This window comes from Lemur catta, chromosome 24, assembly GCF_020740605.2.
Source record: "Lemur catta isolate mLemCat1 chromosome 24, mLemCat1.pri, whole genome shotgun sequence".
Taxonomy (NCBI): Eukaryota; Metazoa; Chordata; class Mammalia; order Primates; family Lemuridae; genus Lemur; species Lemur catta.
Window position 1 is genome coordinate 3,296,970 of NC_059151.1, and position 19,898 is coordinate 3,316,867.

Consider the following 19,898-nt stretch of genomic DNA (forward strand, 5'->3'; position numbering starts at 1 on the left):
GAAAATGCATCCATGTAAGAATAGAAACCAATAAAAAAAAAAAAAGAATTCTCAGAAATGAAAAATACAAGCCACAAAATGAAGAAAAACACTCCACGGAAGGGATGGATGATAAAACTGAGGGTTCTCTAACAAGCAGTCCAATCACAAAGACAGAAAATGAGAGGAGCAGTCTAAGAGACATATCTGACTAGAAAGAGAGTATTATTTCCAGGGGAGGGGAGGATATTATTAAACAATTCATGAAACCTTCCCTAATTTAAAGGGTATGAATTCCCAGACTGAAAGGGTCCAATGAGTACGTAGCATAATGTATAAAAATAGGTCTACCAGAAGGCACATCATCCTGGAATTTTAGAATAGTAGGGAAAAAGAGAGGATCCTAAAAGCTTCTAGAGAAAAACTAGGTCACAGAGAAAGAATCAAGAATCCAGGTAAGCTTCCGATTTCTCAATAGGAGTGTAGAAATCTAGAATATGATGGCGAAATTATTTTTTAAATTCTGAGATAAAATGGTTTGCAACATAGAATCTGATACCCACTTAAAGGAGGATTGATGTCATGCAAGTGGCAAGATGATCCAAAATGACCCTGCGTGCTCACGCTGGGCTGCAGGGAGAAGAACCCCGCTAAGACACTGACCATCTCCCCGCAGGAGGCACAACCCAAGCTCAACTCCCCATGAGACTGGTAGCGTCCGATCTTTGGTAGGACGGCCCCCTGGGACTAGACAGCTAGCATTCTCCAGCAACTCAACAGTACTCACTCCAAATCTAGTACTCACAGGACCTGGATCACAAGAGGTTTGTGTTTCTTCACTGGTAAGACCGCTCTCAGGCACATCCTTTAGTAGTGGAGAAGGCCGGGAGATGGAGAGGAGGGAGGGGTGGTCCCTTTCCATCTAAATGCAAACCCCAGGGGTGCACTCGGTAGAGCTCCCAGAGCACTTCTCTGTGGGATCATGAAGGTGGTGGGCTTGCGCCTTCTTTTCTCGTGTGGACCCCTGATTTTCTAAGTTTCCTTTTCTATAATAAAGCCATGCTATAATGAAGTAACAGAATTTGTTCCAAGCACTGGTAACTGACAGGTTGTCAGCTTAAAGGTATCATCTTACTTGGTGAAGAGGAAAAAAACTCGTTTTAAACAATAATAATCAAAAACAACAACAATCAAAAATTTTTTCACTCATGGGGTATCTAAAATAACAAACAAAACAAGCCCCAATAATTCCTCCTCCTGTATCCTTTCTCAGGAAGCTGCTACCAAAAAGAGGAAGTTAACTTGAGAAAAAAGATGCCATGGGATTCAAGAAACGGAATCCATCCAAAAAAAAATGAAAGGAATCCCAGGATAACGTGAGTGGAGACATAAAGGGACAGCCGTGCAGCAGGTCTGGAGAGCGATCACTATAGATGACACAGAGGCCCCGAGCAGCTTAGGGTCTGACGGGAAGATACAGACACAATTACCACTCAGGAGTTTCCAAAACAAAACACTATTTCAGAAGGGAAAAATTTTTTTTGATGAAGGAAGCCAAAAACTTCTATCAAGGAAACGTGACTTAATCCAAGCTGAGATTCAGACACATTGAGATGAAGAGTCCCCCCCACTCAGTGAAGCATTGGAAGTGAAGGACCCAAATAAGAGTGTAGACACATCTGGGGATTTCAAACAGCCCAGTTTGGTTGAAACACAGAAAAGAAAACAAACAATAGAAATAAGGTACACTAAAAAATATATATATACATATATATATATATATATAACCAGATCCCAGATTTGCTTTAAATGTCAAGCTAAGAAATTTAGATTTTGTTCAGAAGGAAACAGGGTGTGTTTAAAAGGGCTGGGGTGGAGGTGGTGGTGGTCCAAGAAGAGTAGCTTTGAGTGGAACTATCCAGAGTAGAACATTCTCGGGAACTGCTGGCACCTGACATCCATGTGCTGTGAACAGCATCTATTTTCCATTTAATACTAACGGTACTGTTATAGAACTGTCTGTCCCTTCAAATAAATCCGGATTTGCTGGCTTCTGTAAAAATACCTGTGGATTTGTTTGATGCTCTTCTTCGAATTTCTGTCACCATGAGTCGTGAGACTTGTGTTGTGAACTGCAGAAGGTCAGAGAATTTTTCTGTCATGGTATTTGGCGGAGCATTTCCAAAAACCTGTAGATGAGAAAAAACATTTTTAATGAAGTATTGTCACCTTTTTAAAAATTCCATAACTTTCAAAGTGTGGTATGACTTGAAAAATCAAGTCAAAAAAGTACACTTACACAGTTACTCTGGATCTGAGTATGTTTAAAATACTATTCTTTCAATAAATCATCACATGTCTAGTCCTATTTCCCTATATTAATTAAACGATTTGTTGGATAAATAATCAAAAATGAAATCTAAAAGCCAGAGATGTTATTTATAAAATTTGAATCAATCTCACTAAAAACTTTAGAAAATACAGTATTTCTCTCAGGAAACCTAAATTGAGAATTTACAGAAAAGTTGATGGCCTGCAGAAACATTGTATGATGAAAAGCAGAGACTGATTTATTGCTAAACTCATTATCTCAGAACTTCTAAATTCTAAACACAAGAATTTTCAAAACACGAGTGTTATGAAAAAGACTATAATAAAGAAAATAAATGGAAAGGTCATGAAATAAACTTGTTTTTACAAAAATTGAAGACAAAGGAAATTTAAAATAAATAATTCTTAAAGATAAACTGGTATGGGTTCAGCAAAAAGAATAAGAAACCTGGATGGACCATAACAGGAAAAAAAAATAGTATTTTAATGGCTATATAACTACATGTATCCTGTAACACTGTTTGTAAAAATGTTTTTATAGCTGAAAGGAAATTCTCTATCTTCTAAAGAGCTATTATCCTCTCTCCATTATAATACTTATCACACAGTATTTTGTACTCTTATTACCTGTTCAAACGTCACTACAATAGCAGGGAACGTAATCTACTCATATTTGTTTTCTCTGCCTTTTACAGCGATGCTGCCTGCATATGGTTGGTTATTTATATGCTGCCTGTCCCCACACCAAATTTTAGAGAACATTTAGGGAGCACTGAAGAAGAACACCAGAACATAATCTAACAGTAAGAAAGAAAACAAAACAAGTAAGTACATAAAAAAACCAAGGCTAGGGAGATGGACTAGAAAAAAAGACTAAATAAAAATCTAAGTTAGTTTCAATGTTTTGGTCACAAATTTTGGCTCAGGCACCCAGTCAGTCACACCATTCATAACATCCTCAGGGTAAGAAAAAATATATTTAAGGAAGTACTTCTATTCCTCATACTATAATAGTCTACGTTCCAAGAGCCCCAGTGAATGCTTGAGACCATGCAGACAGAGTACCATACCCTATATGTACTATGTTTGGTCCTATACATACCTACCTGTGATAAAGTGTAGTTTATAAATTAGGCACAGTAAGAGATTAACAACAACTAGTAACAAAATACAACAATTGTAACAATATACTGTTCACAATTTCACGTATAGATTTGTTCTTATCATAGATCTTAGCAACCTCAGCATATGGTTTTGAGTCTTTCCTTAGTAAGTTGGGAACTTTCACCCTTTCACGTAAAGAAAGCACTTCTCTTTGGCATATCCGAATTGCCAGCGTCACTACTGTCGCACTTTGGGGCCATCATTAAGTGAAACACGGGTTCCCTGGACACGAGCACTGGGATACCACAGTGATACCACAACAGCTGGTCTGACAGCCAAGACCACTGCCAAGTGGCTAGCGTGAGGTTGGCCTATACAGCATGCATGTGCCAGACAAAAGGACCATCCACACCCCAGAGGGACAGAGCTGGGCGGTGTGTGATTTCAAACTTATGCATTATTGGTTTCTGGAATTTTCCATTTAATATTTTTGGACCATGGTCGATCATGTGTATCTGAAACTATGGAAAGCAAAACCCAAGATAAGGAGGGATTATTGAGTAATATTAAAAAAAAAATTCCTTTCAAAGATCCTAATCAAAGGATGTAACAAATAACATAATACCCTTCTAATAGAAAATGTTTCTTACAGTCTTATAACAGATCCTATGTTTCTTACAACCTCCCTCAAATTAAGTTGAAAACTCTAATAAATTCCACAAGGGTATACTTTTATATCTAGTCTGTTCATCAACTTGACAAAGGAGTGATTTTTAATAATCTCAAAGAACCAGGAATGAGTCAATAAATGTTTTTTCTGCTGAGATTTTTGACAAATGTTGCATGCTTACATTCAACCTTATGCTACCTGTTTAAGACTCATTCTTTAAAAAATGGGAGATAAAAATACAGAAGCCTAATACATGCTTGAATAGCCATTCTATCTGTACTCAGAGATGAGTAACTTTTTAATGAAGGTATTTATAAATATTCCTATTACTCAGGATATATTAATGTATATTTTGCTCCTAAGAATTATTAAGAGGTATTTTATTCCTAAGTTATTAAGGTAACTTCATAAAATTAGTAGCTCATTTCTTGGATAGTTGTAAGGATGTGATTATTCGAACAGTCTTCCCGCTGGGTAAATAATGCACTGTTGAAAATGCCACTAACTTTTCAACAATCTTGATATTTACAGCTTTATTTCTGTAAATAAATTTTTTTCAAAAATAAATAAAACTGGCTTGGATTGGCCAACCCAAAATCAGTACTATAGAAAATGGACTGTGTCACATTTGCTAATCTGAAATGAACAAACATTGCTTCTTTGACACAAACTATATTTATTAATAGTCTAGGGAGCTAACCCTATTGATTTATTCATTCATTTATTTATTCACTCAAAAATATTTATTGACCTCCTATTATATATGCCAGGCCATGTTCTAAAGGTGATGAATACAAATAAATAAAGCAAATACGATGACTGTACTCATGGAGTTTACATTTTAGCACAGAAGACAAATAGTAAACAAGTTAAAAATTAAAATTATGTGAAGACAGTGACATGTTATGAAGGAAGTAAAACAAGGTAACGGAAAGAGAATGCCTAGGGTGGGAACAAAGTTGTCAGAAAAGATCTTTCTGAGGAAATGACACTGTTGCCAAAGGATGATACCGAATGATTAGCAAAAGTTACAGTTCAAAGAGACAAAGAAAGAGGGTTCCAGGCAGTAAGAACAGGAGCTGTGCAAAGATCTTGGAGTAAGAATGAGACTGGGGTAGTTGAGGAATCAAAAAGAGGCAGGTAAAGCTGGAGCATTTTGTGTAAGAGGGACTTTTTATGTCAATAAGAAGGTAAGGTTGGAGGGGTACAGGGACCAAAGCATGAATCTGACAGCTTAGATAATACTGAATGCATAAGGTAGCGAAGAAAAGAGTGTATTTTTTTGTGATTGACATAAACAATTAAATCTAAAAATATTAGGTATGTTTTCATCACCTTCAACAAATACTGGCATTCCTTGAAAATATACAATGCTCCCATCATTGCCATAAATGTTTGCCAGAGGCGATGGAGCATGGAGCTGAGAGCCAGGAGGCTTTGATTTTACGTCTCACTCTCAGAGACTACTGACTACGGCACAAAATTTATTGTTTCTTAGTTTCCTTATCTGTTGAGGGAGAGAGTTGGGCAAGAGAACTGGTGACACAGTCAACTCAAATGGGATGATTCTAAAATAGACATGTGACATTCATAACAGATTTAAAAAAAAAAACAGTACTAAGGAACAAAAAGGCCTTCTAGCTAATTCACTAAAAATAACAACAATTACCATATCATGAGCATTAAAAATGTACCTAGCACTATTCAAATACTTGATGTGTCATTTAAATCTCATAAAATCCTATAGAATAGGTGCTGTTAGTATCCTAATTTTACAGATAAGTAAATTAAGGGTTAGAGAAGTTAATTTAAAACAGGAAGTGGTGGCGACAGAATTTTAAACTAGATCTGTCTCATTCTAAGCAAGGCTATTAATTACTTAGTACTATATTTTCTCAAACTTTGCATGAACCTCTCACCGTAACTTTCCTATCATTCACCTTTAGAAGGAAATAGCATGGTCTGACTTGCTTTCAAAAGGGTCATTTTTAATATCCACCTAAATAAATTTTAGAAAATTTCCTGGCACCTCCTCAACTAAATGTTTTTGGCACTCAGGCAGAACAAATTAAATGGTGTAATCTAATGGCATACATAAATTAGAGGCTCAAATATGTTGCTGCAGGGTGCTATTCAATGAGAATTTATTAAATATGACTAATGAAAGAGAGGTTGGAATGTTTACCAAGTTTTAAAAGTGGAGTCTTTTGTTTCCTAGATATACGTATTATAACATCTAAAATTAAGTGAGAGCGTACTGACCATCATTAGTCCTTTAGTAATTTGCTATAAATAACAATGTGAAATAATGAACAATGATGATGTAATTATATTACTTCATATTGTAAAACAGTTACTATTTCTTATCAATTAATATAAATGATCAGGGAAACATTTAGCTTACACTGTTTTTGTTTCTAAGAACCCTAAACTGAGGGGAGAAGGAACAGAATGCCTACCTCAGCCCTGTCCCTCCTACTGCCTCGTGAGAACATGTGTTCTCATCTGCTCTGGTGTGGCTTGTCACTGTCCAGATTTGCCACTGACCGGGTAAGTAAATATGACTACTTCAGGGGTGAATTCAGCAAGTTTTTTGCTGCACAGACCCAAGCCACCTTCTCTAGTATCACTGTATCAATATTATGTGGTAAGTAACAAAACTGCAACAAATAGTTCAACTGTTGCACTTCTGTTTTGTTTTGTTTTGTTTTGTTTTTAAATCACTTCTGATCTCTCTCTTACTGGGTTCTAAACTTGGGTGACCTCTCTCCAAAGCCAACAGCTTAAAAAGCAAAGGTCATTTGTAAGAGATTAAAAAAGGAAACTATATTCAATTTAAATATTTCTTAAATATAAATTGGAAATAAGTTCAAAAACAACGGGAGTTTCTTAAAGAAGATCTAGTTGGTAAAAGATCACATTCTAAAGTACACATGAAGTATGATAACACATATCAAGGAATTAATAATGGCAGTTAAGGAATTTTCAGACAACTAAAATGCTAGTCATTCTGAATAAGTTTAGACCAAGTATTTTCTCTGTAAGCTTTTGTTCTTGCGACTAAAGGTTAATTACTTTTTTAAGAATGCTGAATAAATATTATTCGGCTATTCTCAGACTCCACCATCATCTTTCAGTTTGAGAGGATCAGTGAGAGGGAGGAGAACAGCGGCCTCCTTGTAGGACTGTAATGAAGACCACAGGAGGCATTTCAGGAACCCAGCAGGAGACTTGGCCCAGAAAAAGGACTCTACGCATGTCATTTCCCAACCATGTCTCCTAAAGGCAAAATTACACATTGAAATAACACTATTAAGCATAATTTTAAAAACTACTCTGTAGATAGACAGATGTCCATGTCTAACGGTATTACGGCTTATTCACCAGTTAGCACAACTCAAGCAAAGTCTCAAAAATCGACACTGCAACTCATTTTTAGCAGTCATAGAACTGGTCGGCTGCAGGGCCATACCGAGCCATTCATTCACCAAAGGTATTTCTCCTTAGTAGAGAAGGTTTGTGCACAGATGGTCAAACATTAAATAGATATGGTTATATATTTCTAGATTTAACGGACATGATATCTACAGACAATTTTAATTAACGATAATCCAAAGAATATAATTTCTATGTATTTTTAAATTGGTCACAAGGGTACAGAAATAACTCTCTTTTCATTAGTTAAGAGCTGACTAAAACTTTATGATATTCAAATTGCTCTTTATATTAATATTAGAGTTTAAAGCATTGCATCTACATGTGCTCCTAGTCAATTAAAAGCTTGTGACTTGAAAGAATTTGTTAGTTAATAAGACTTATAACAACACAGAACACAAGAGAACTAAAATAGTATAAGCAGATAGAAAACAATAAAGCCTCTCATATCTTTTTTTTTAAAAAAACCAAATATTCCCAAGATCTTCTAGTCTAAGATTCACCTTAACTGCCTGTGGAAGCCTAACTGATAAAATGCGTGGGATCCGTGTGTCCGGTATTACTTGGTAATTCACGTTAACAGCTAAGAACAGCAATTCCCCTAGTTGCTCTATGTATTATCAACACCTTATACACATTCCCATGTCTGGGAGAAGGAAATTACCTCCAACTACTCAGCAGCCAATAGTACATCATGACATTAAGAAAAAACAAACAAACAAACAAACAAAAGATTAAAAACCAAAACAAGCAAAAAAAAACTACTTCCCAGAACTTGTTCCCATGAAAATTAATAACTGACCTGCACAGGGCCTAAAACAATGGCTTCCCGTACTCTGCTCTCACTCCCATTTGTAGAACAGGTATGTTAAACCTTTCCCCACCTGTCTTCAGTGTCTACTCTATCATCTCCTCCCTGTGTCACTCCCAACAGATAATCTGGCCTCTCACTCCATGGATAAGAAAACGCACATTCTCTAAATGCATTAATGCTTCCATCCTCTTCCTATTCTGTCCAACACACTGACGTGTGAACTCATCTCCTATTCTCTTCCTTCCGCTCCTGCCCCTCGGCCTCACCAGCCCAGCGAACCTCAGTGCAGCCTTCTCTACTCCACACGGGCCAGTAGGGGTAAGATCCAGATCAAACGAATCATCGCCAACCTTCAGGGGCCATCAACACTAACCCATTCCTTCATTGCCCCTTTTCAATGCTCTCTCTCTCTCACTCATTCCCTTTCACTAATATTCCAAGTCACCTTAGTTTTCTTAAGTCGCCTACTCGACCTACTTACTCCAGACTTTGAACAGGTCACCTCACCTGTTGGTGACTACAGGAAGCTGAGGTCTTCAAGCAAGATCTTATTCAACACCTACTGTGACTGCAAATCTAGGCACCCAACAAAATCTGATTTTCTACAGGATGACCTGAATGTCCTTCTGTTCACGTCTTCCCCATCCACCTGTAAGTTGACTCTATGACCCTTCCTCCCTCAATTTCATTTTCTCCTCAAAATTTCCAAATTTCCCCCTCTGCTGCCTGCTCCTCGCTTTATGAACATGCCTGGACCAAAGACACACAGAAATCGAAACAGTTATGAAGCCTGGGGAAAAAGAAATTCTGTAACAATGAGGGAAAATGAGGTATACTTTGAAGTTCGTCTTTGAATAAATTTACACCATTGCCAGTAGCCAGTAAACACCAAATACTGCTTACAAAAATGGGATAACTATATGGAAAAAATAAGGGGACAGCATGTATGAATGAGTGTTGAGTATGTATGTTATGGTTTAAAAGGACAAGAAGTAAAAAAGGTAATTCTCACATTGCTCAGTGGGAAGTCAATTAAAACTGAATAATCAAGAAGAGAGGAGTGAAAGTATTTATTTAAAAGGCCTTAGTGGCAGCAGCAATTAGTGGTAGAGAGCAGGAGGCACCTGGGAGCCTGTGGAACTACTTGACTTTTGAAAACTATGTACTTGTAAACCTTTGATAAATATAAAAAGTTATTTTAAAAATCCCCAACAAGTTTACTACAAATAATAGACAAAATACATTAAAACATTAACTCTATTTAGAGTCTCCATGGCCTATAACTATCCTCGTACAGAAATTCTTATAGAAAACCAGCCTAACAACAAAACAAACTGCAATGAGTTTTTACAGTGTACAAAGAGCTTGGGCAATTGTACCATTTGGTGTAATAAAACCATCCCTTCAAAAGGTAAGAGAAATAACACAAATGATAATTTACAATCTATCCCTCTTTCTATCCCTCCCATTACAGAAACATTTCACAAAAGGCTCACAGCCTTCCCGTAATCTGCTAGAACTGAAGAAATTCTTAGTGTAGTTCATTTTGAGCAGGTTTCATATCACATCGCGTTAATTTATAGCAAATGGAAAGGAAGAAATAAAAACATCAAGCTTGCTTAAAACATCAAGCATCCTACCATTTTTTTTTCTAACTATGACATAAGATTAACCTAAAAAGTCCTATTCCTAATTCCCTGAAGGTAGGTGTTTGGCAACTTGTACTTACCCTGTTAAACACTGGCAGCATCATGTACAGTTTCTCTTCCTGTTCCTTCTGGGTCATGTGCCGGGGAGGGTGGCACAGCTCTGTGAAGAGCCGGCGGAGGTGCATCAGTCCTAAGGCGTTGTCCTGCGGGCTGCACTCCTCCTGCCTCGGCCGCCCCATGATCCTCTTCACCATGTTCATCTTGGCGGGTTGGTGAGAAACACTTCTAGTTCTGCAGGAACACGGCAATACAGACACGGTCAAACGCCATCGTCCTGACCAGGTGAAGCATGCGTGCCAGAGCTTATCAAAAGTCTCCAAAACAGCAAACTCTGTCTAAAGTATGTCTTTGTACGTCCTTAAACAGAAAAGACAGAAGTGAAGTTAATTTTGATCTATCTCCCAGAATGACGAATCATGAATCATGGCACTCAAAGTTCCCACTGGCCTTGCCACAATTTGTATTAAATATAAAACATTAATCGGAACAGTAACAAATGTTTCCAATTAAGTTAGTCACATCAAGCTCAACAAGTAAAAGGATCAGAAATCTTACTAATAGGTTGCTTAATATCAGGACATTAAATATGAAATGTCCGGTTTCGAATCAAAAGTGCAGTTTATTATATCTCAAACAAGAAGCAGTACAATTAATCAAAGTATGCACCTAAATTACTGACACAGTATTGCCATCTTAACAGTAGCTTGTTTATGCCATCAGCGAAGAAGTCTGGAGAGGGAGTGGCTAGGAAATCGTGAAAGGCGTTTTGCACAAGCTTGTTGGAAACTGAATACTTTTCCTTGCAAGAAGTGCTCCAAAGCCTGGAAGCAGTGTTTGGTGCAAGGTCTGGTGAATATGGTGGATGACAAGAGTTTCCAACTCCAGCCTCTATAGTTTGAGCACCATTATTTGTGCAATATGTGGTCTAGCGTTGTCTTGAAAGAGGATTGGCTTGTCTCTACTGGCCAATGTTGGTTGCTTCATCACAAGCATCCTCATCATTTCATCCAATTGGTTGCAGTAGACATCTGCTGTAATCGACTGACCAGCTTTCATGAAGCTGTAACAGATTATACCAGCACTGGACCACCAAACAGACACCATTCACTTTTTGTGATGAATATTCCATTTTAGATTGTGTTTTGGCACTTCATCTCTATCCAACCGTTGTGCTGAACACTTACAACTGTCAAAAAGAATCCATTTTTCATCACAGGTAACAATATGGTATAGAAATGGTTCACCTTTATGTTGTTACAGCAAAGAAAGGCAAGCTTCGAGACAAATTCTTTTCTAACGCTTGTTTAATTCATGCAGTGCCCATCTATCCAGCTTCTTTACCTTGCCCATTTGTTTCAAATGGTCCAATACTGTTGGAATAGTGATGTCAAACCTTGCTGCTAATTCACACGTAGGTTAAGATGGATTCTCTTCCACTACAGCTTTCAGCTCATCATTATCCACCTTGGTCTCAGATCACCCTCATGGCTCATTTTCAAGATTAAAATCACCAGAACAGAACTTCTCAAACCACTGACATACTGTGTGTTCATTAGCCACATCTTTCCCAAACACTTTGTTGGATATTTCAAGTGGTCTGCACTGCATTGGTTCCACGACAGAACTCGTATTCAAAAATAACACAAATTTTTGACTTATCCATGGTTTCAAAGACATTGGTCCAAAAAAAAAATTTGAAAGATAATCACAAGCCAAAACGTGTGTTTGAAAGACTGAGGATGCACCTTCCCAATAAACATAAAACAAGAGGTGTCAAAGTGAAATGTCAGAGATATCAAACTTAGTAGGTTAAGGAAATCCGACATTTCATACTTAATAACCTTATAGTTAAGCATATACAAAAAGAATAAGAAACAAGTTCATCCAAATCTCAAAACATCAAAAACAAACAGCCAAAAAAAGGCAAGAGCTCCACAAAGTTTTTGGTAGGTGGCTGGCTTTCTTTTATGAATATGGATGGTGTGAAAAATTGACAACCAGTCATTTGGTGTAGAAAGCACCTGGGGCAGTGAAACTAATGGACAAAGTGGGAAAATGTTGGATATAAGGGTAAAAATTTGGATGGAGAAAATAATCAAGGAAATTCAGCAGTTTTAAGGAACTATGGAGATGGTTGAAACAGGCAATTTCCTAAAAACAATGCAAATAAATAATTATATCTGCAGAAAAAATTTTTTCTAACTTTTTTGTAGATGACAAACTACACTTAGAGTGCTTGAGAACAGTGTATGTCATAGATTGAAAATACGCAAATTAAATAAAATACCCCAATATATCATTTAAATCATAAAAGGATCATGTAACTGAAGATCATGTTCTCAAAACAACAGTTTGAAACTCTTTGCTGAGTCACATTAATGCATTTAGTGGATAGTGACAAGCATTTTAAAAAGAGAAATGGAAAAAATTAGAATACACATAGTAAAGATAACTATTGTTTCATGAAGCTTATTTCAGGTAAGGGTGTACAAATGTGTATTGAATCCTGATATAAAACAGTCCCTTGCTGGAGCTGCAGTTTAAAAATATACAAACTAACCACTGTGTTAAAGTATCTACAAAATCAATAACACTAGGTTTTCAGAAACCACCATTACTCCTTTTTAACCACTACTGACTGTGCCAGCAATTAGCTAATTCCAGACACAAAAACAGGATATCTTACAAAAGGAACCAGGAAGGCTGGGAGGACATTATGGATATGCAGAATTTGGATGGAAGGCAATTTGCTTTTTAATCTGTAGAAAAGCAGGCATTACCTGAGATTAATTTTTAATTTTGCTGCATAACCACATAAGCCAGTATGCCATTTCTTAAGAAATGAAACACTACTGCAAGGCTAGAATGTTATTTACTAAACATCTCCCTATTGATTTTTTTTTTTTTTTTTTTTTTTTTTTTTGAGACAGAGTGTCACTTTGTTGCCCTGGCTAGCGTGAGTGCCGTGGCATCAGCCTAGCTCACAGCAACCTCAAACTCCTGGGCTTAAGCGATCCTACTGCCTCAGCCTCCCGAGTAGCTGGGACTACAGGCATGCGCCACCGTGCCCGGCTAATTTTTTCTATATATATTTTAGTTGCCCAGCTAATTTGTTTCTATTTTTAGTAGAGACGGGGTCTCGTTCTTGCTCAGGCTGGTCTCGAACTCCTGACCTCGAGCGATCCACCCGCCTCGGCCTCCCAGAGTGCTAGGATTACAGGCGTGAGCCACCGCGCCCGGCCTGATTTTTAAAACTGTAAGAAGGATGAGCATTTTTAATATACTTGCCCTTGAGAATTTTGAGTGAAATCCGTATTTGGCTACAGGCATATGCTTATGCACTCTAGCTTCGCTGCAACAGGAGGATGTGATATGATATCACAGGTGAGGAGCAGAAAGATACCTTCTGCTTAGAACTCTGCCATGGGCTTTTCTGTCCCGACTACCGTGCAGAATGTAGTTTGTACACTTTCCGGTGGTCAAGTGCAGGAAACAGCGCTTAGACACATAGGCAAAGAGCCCAGGAGAACATTCAAACTACAAAATAACAAAAATCAGTCCAGGTCATCGATGTTCAACATAGTTCACTCTTGGAAAATACGTAAGTCTTCCAAACATAAATATTAAAATCTCAACAAATACATTCAAATAACTTACTATGTACTGGTATTTATGGTCCTGGAAATTGCCGGAACAAAAATAAAATTTGAAGTATACTATAAACATTTTGTACATTAGCTAACATTTTAGATTATGCTCTTTTTCCTTTGTCTTTTTATAATCTAGACATTGTGGGTAGGACTCAGAGGATTCATGATCCTCGAATACTTCAAAAATTTTTTTCTAAGAGATTCCCCAACTTTCAAAGGGGTCTATGTCATTTAAAAAAAAAAAAAAAGTCGAAAGTCAAGAATCACAGTCTAGCTAATTAACATAGCTACCACCTCACATAGTTATCATTTTTAAGAAAAATTTTGTGCTGAGAACACTTAGTATCTGTCCTCTTAGCAAATATCAAGCACCCAATACAGCATTGTTAACTACTGCTGTGCGTTAGAGCTCCGGAACTTTGTACCTCTTGGTCAACATCTCCCCGGCTTCCCTCCTTCCAGCCCCTGGCCACCACCCTTCTACGCTCTACTTCTGTGAGTTTGACTATAGAATGTGGACATATAAGTGAGATCACAAAGTATTTGTCTCTGTGTGACTGGCTGATGTCATACTTAGTGATGATGTCCTCAAGGTTCACCCATGACAGGATTTCCTTCTCTTTTTTCTGAGGCTGTGTGTGTATGTGTGTGTGTGTGTGTGTGGGCACGCACACCTCATTTTCTTGAGCTAATCATTTGTCAAGGGACACTTAGGTTCTTTCCATATCTTGGCTATTATGAATAATGCTGCAGTATACATGGGAGTGCAGATACTCCTTGAGATACTGATACAAGGGTTCCCTTTTTCCCACATCCTGGCCAACATTTGTTATCTTTTACCCTCTGGATAACAGCCATTCTAACAGTGAGGTGGGTATTTCACTGTAGTTTTCATTTGCATTTCCCAATTAGTAAGATTGTGCATCTTTTCGTATACCTGTTGGCCGTTTGCATGTCTTCCCTGGCGAAATGTCTATTCACGTACTTCACTCATTTTTTAATCAGGTTATCTGGATTTTGCTATTGAGTGATATGAATCCCTTACGTATTTTGGATATTAAACCCTTGCCAGATATATGGTTTATAAATATTTTCTCTCACTCCATAGGTTGCTTTTTCATTTTACTGATTGTTTCCTTTGCTGTGCAGAAGTTTTTAGTTGGATGCAATCTCACTAGACCATGTTTACTTTTGTTGCCTGTACTTCTGGTGTTATCCCTCTCAAAATCATTGCCTAGACCAATATCAAGAAGCTTTTTCCCTATATAGCTTCTAGTGGTTTTTTTTGGCTTCAGATATTACATTTAAACCTTTAATTTCATTTTGAATTGTTTTATTTATGGTATAAGGGTCCAATTTTATTCTTCTGCATGTACGTATCCAATTTTCCTAAAACTACTTATTATAGAGACTATCTTTCACCATTGTGTGTTCTTGGAAGCCTTGTTGAACATCAGCTGACTGTAAATACATGGATTGCCATTGGGATTTTGATAAGAATTACAATTAATCTGTAGATTGCTTTAGGTAGCATAAACATTTTAGGAACATTAATTCTATCAATTCATGAACACAGAGTATCTTTCCAATTATCTGTGTCTTTAATTTCCTTCATCAATGTTTTATTATCTTTAATGTACAAGTGTTTCACTTACTTACGTTAATTTCTAAGAATTGTATTCTTCTTGTTGCTACTGCAAATGTGGTTGCTCCCCAACTTTAAGGAGGCCCCCAAGACAATAATAACCCACTCAAAATACTATAGTGAAAAAAATCTTTTAGCTTAACTGACTTATTCATATTCATGTGTCTATTTTAAATTATAAAATTCTTGGAAACTGTGGCTCTAGTTAGCATGTTTGTTTATTTAGCATCAAGTAACAATCAGAATGTGAAAGAAATATCTTTTTCCATCAGTTTTCATTTTACTTAGAAAAACCACACGATCACATTATGACAAACATTACCTAACTATACATAATCAAGCTACTGTATCGTGGTTATTTAATATGTATCAGATACAAAAGGATATATACCAATCAGCTAAAAGTGACAAAGATTCTGTCTTTGACCAAACTCGAATCAGGCTCCTCTAAAATGTCTTCTCACCTAGGCTCTGTCTTTTGGGCTTCACTGTTGTCTCCGCATTGTCAGATTTTAGCAAGAATCCTGCTGAGTCAGTTTAGCCAGAATCCCTACCCTACTTATCTGATCACCCTCAATATCTGATTGCTGTCCGACCCCTCCACCACCCCCCAGGGGATGTCTGACCACCCTGGCCTGTCTTCAGCAAGAATCTCTTTGGGTTGGTTTAGCCAGAATCTCCCTTGACCCCTGATGTTTCCTCTTGGCAATTTTCCATCCACTGATCTCCACCCTGCTCCTTGGCTATAAATTCCCACTGTTCCATACTGTATTAGAAGTTGAGCTCATCTTCTTCCTCTTCTGCAAAACCCCACTGCAATGATCCCCACACCTCTCATGACAGTCCTGAATAAAGTCTGCTTATTGTTTTATTTTTTATATACTGTTGCTTTATTTTTTTAATTTCAAAATATTCAGGGGATACAAATCTTTTAGGTTAGATGGATCACTTTTGTAATGCTTGAGTCACAGCTAAAGGTGTGCCCATCACCAAAAAATAACAAGTGTCAGAATGAATTTTTTTTTTAATAGGAACTCACTGGATTTACTGGTATTTCTTAATTACTCAGATAATCTCAATGAAGGGGAAAAAAATTCAGATCCCTCCTTTGCTCCTAACTTGCCAAAAAACACTTAAGTATATCAGATTTCTGAATCATTACTTTGTCCATATTTAAATGTTTAAAACATAATTCAGACCAAGAGCATCAAGTCTAAAATACTCTTCAACAGTGAATGAGTAGAAAGAATAGGCACTTATCAGTCAAATCTGTGCAAAAATGCCCACACAATAAGTTAGGTAACTTCAGGTGAAAGATTATAAATGCCCCTTGAGTTCTTTCACCTACAAAATCTTTCCTCATGGCCTTTTTATAAAACATAAATAATATCATTTCAATAAAGCACAAAGTACATCAGTTACATTCAATAAATGTTATTTCTTTTCTTCCTTTATCTTGATCATGAAACATTTAATTCCTCTTTACATTTTTAGATATTTAAGCAAGGGAAAGGACATATTATAAGCCCTTAAAATACTATGTTTTAGAGACTTGCAAAATGATAAATAAAAAATCAAAGGAAAATTTATTTCTCAGTTGGATGTTTAATAGGAAGTTTATAAAGCAATATAGAAGAGATATGTAAAATATAATTATGAGGACAAACCAAAGAATGATTTTTTTTGGATAATGTTAATAGGGCTTTTCTAAATATTTATAAAGATTATTATGTATAAGAGCTGGCTTTCTAATACAGACCCAATTTTGTTTCACAAATAACTGCCTACAGGGCGTTATTTAAACAGCAATGGGATAATTACTGCAATAAACCCAGATAATAGGTCTTAATCTAATCTCTTATGTTAATCCTTGAAAACCACTTTAAACTTCCCTACCCCAAATCCTTTAAAGAGTTTTCTATTATTTAAATTATAGAAGGGTACAGAACAAGTAACTAGCTTAAATTTTAAAAACATATCTGTCAAGTGACCAGCTGCCTTTGAGTAGCTCAGCTAGAAACTTAGAATAGCTTAAAATAGCTTTCTTAAGTAACTCCTTAATTATATGAGAGAAGAAATAAATAGTTCATATGGCTAAGGGAAATCTCACAGTTTCATCCAAGAATTTTAAGTAATTCCTCAGGGTTTATTTTTTTTACCCCTTAATCTTTCTGGGGGAAAATCTTACTTTTCTTATACTTTGAAAGTAAAGGCAAAGCTTCTTATACTTTTGAGGAGTGAAGGCAAAACTGAGAGGCTGTCCACAAACCGGGTATATAACCCAGCAACCTAATATGAACATTAAACAAATTATAGAGATAATCCTAGCAGGAGAGGGGCAGAATAATGGCCCCAAAGATGTTTACACCCTAATTTCTAGAAACTGTTACCTTACATGGCAAAAAGGACCTTGCAAACGTGATTAAGTAAACGGTCTTGCGGTGAATAGATTATTCTGTGTTACTGGAGCAAAGAAGAAGACAGAAGAGTGAGAGGAGATGTGACCACAGAAGCAGAGGCCAGAGAGACGTGGCCATAAGCCAGGAATACGAACATCCTCTAGAAGATGAAAAAGGCGAGGAACAGATCCTCCCCTGGAGCACCCAGAAGGAACGCACACCGTGATTTTAGCCCTGTGAGACCAATTTTGGACTTCTGACCTCAAGAACTTAAAGATAGTTAAGTTTGTGTTGTTTTAAGCCACTAAGAACATCGTGATTCGTTACAGCAGCAATAGGGTATTAATACACTATTGTATATCAAAATTAAATGTGACTACCAAATTGGTTAAGATGTGGACAAAAGGGTTATGTATTTTTAAAATAGCGTTTATGGGTTGGTATTATCTAGGTAGAATTATCTAGTAAAATTGAATACGTGCATATCATATGAATCAGCAATTCCACTCCTAGGTATATATACTCTAGAGAAACTTCCATATGTATACACAAGGAGATATATAAAAGAATGTTCATAAGCAACAGTTTGAAGTGCAAAAATCTGAAAATAATGCAAATGTTCATCAATAGGGAAAGCATAATTTCTGCTACATTTACATAATTGAATGTTACACAAAAGTAAAAATGAACAAACTACATGAAGGAATATGGATGAATCTTAGAAGCTTAATATTGAGTATAAAAGGTTGCAAACAATAACATACTATACGATACTATTTTTTTAAATAAAGCTCCCAAACAAGCAAAAACGTACACATACGTATTAATATATTGTTTTGCTTGTACATGTGTGTATGTAACATATTTTTTTCATTTTGTTTACATACACCCATAATGTAAAGCTAGGGATCGATGGACAGAAAATTTCAGGTCATTTCCAGAAGAAAGTAGGGAACAAAGTGGGGAGGAAGCGCTCGGGAAAATTTTATGATATCAATAATATTATACTTAAGTTCAATGGTAGGTCCTATTATGCTTCATAAATTGTTTGTCACATATATACACAATTGATGTTTTTCAACTTAGCCTTGTTCAAGTCCATGTTTTGATGTAACAGATTTTACCATTTACAAATCTTGCAATTTTTTACCATACACACACATTGACTGCTAAACATTATACACTTTTACTTTAATCCATTTTTCTATTTTAGTCTGTGTGATATTCTTTTCACTCACAGATTTCACAGAATCATGGAAATCATTTGTGTTTATCTGCCAGCAAATAACATATCCCCCTGTGAATTGTTCGCTTAAATTTAAAGAATAAGCAAAAAAGCTATCCTTGCTTCATCTCAAACATACCATAAAGATAAATAAGACATTACAGTTATTTCTGGAAGTACTTTGAAAGAAACAGAGCTGTATCTTAGGCAAATTCCCTTCCATTCACCAAGTCTCTTTCTCAGCCTGTCAAATTACATCCCTTGTATTCTGAGGGTTGAATTCAAGTGTCATTTTTTTTCTAGGAAACAATCTAACTGGCCTCTAGCTAAAATACGATCTTTAAGATCATAAAATAAAAATGATTAACATCTGCTTATCTATTTCTGTTTTAATGTATATACATTTCTACATGAGTACTTATAATTATGAAGCACATGAAAAACCATCATGTAATGCAATGTTCAAACATTCCCTTAGGAAAGGTGGTTCAGAGAGGTGGCTTTCCCGAACTGTTAGTAAGCAGCACAAACAGGACTCGAATTCACGCCTTCTGACAGTTCTTTGCTCTCTGTAAGAAGCCTGTTCATTCGCCTGTGCATATGTCTGTGCCATCGTCTCACATCTACATCTCAAGTTCACATGTACTCATCACCTAGAAAAACATGCACTAAACATCCACATCAGGGCTCTTAGTCAACAGCCAACAACCTAGTCTGATCCCACCCGAGGCTATTTCTCAACCTACCACAGGTTTAGCAAGTAAAAGCATCTTGGGATTTATAGACGGCATCTCCAGAAAATGGGCACCTCCACCACCATTCCTTGAAAAGGAATCTCCTGTGAGGTCAGAGATCTACGTTTTTTTATATTCGACTTTTTTCACACACTGAAGGTGCTTGATAAATGTGTAACAAGCCGGATGGGAAATGGACGGAT

At 36.6% G+C, this 19,898-nt stretch overlaps 1 protein-coding gene across 1 annotated transcript in view; it reads right to left on the reverse strand.

Annotated features, from left to right (window-relative positions):
• The window catches only part of WDFY3 (WD repeat and FYVE domain containing 3), a 219,804-nt gene that overhangs the window by 131,334 nt on the left and 68,572 nt on the right, over positions 1–19,898 (reverse strand). The window contains exons 3-4 of the mRNA XM_045536707.1: positions 10,063–10,399; positions 2,045–2,168 (exon numbers count right to left, since the gene is read on the reverse strand). Of these exons, the coding sequence (XP_045392663.1) occupies positions 2,045–2,168; positions 10,063–10,242 (304 nt within the window). The 5' untranslated portion in view covers positions 10,243–10,399. The remainder of the gene's footprint in view (positions 1–2,044; positions 2,169–10,062; positions 10,400–19,898) is intronic.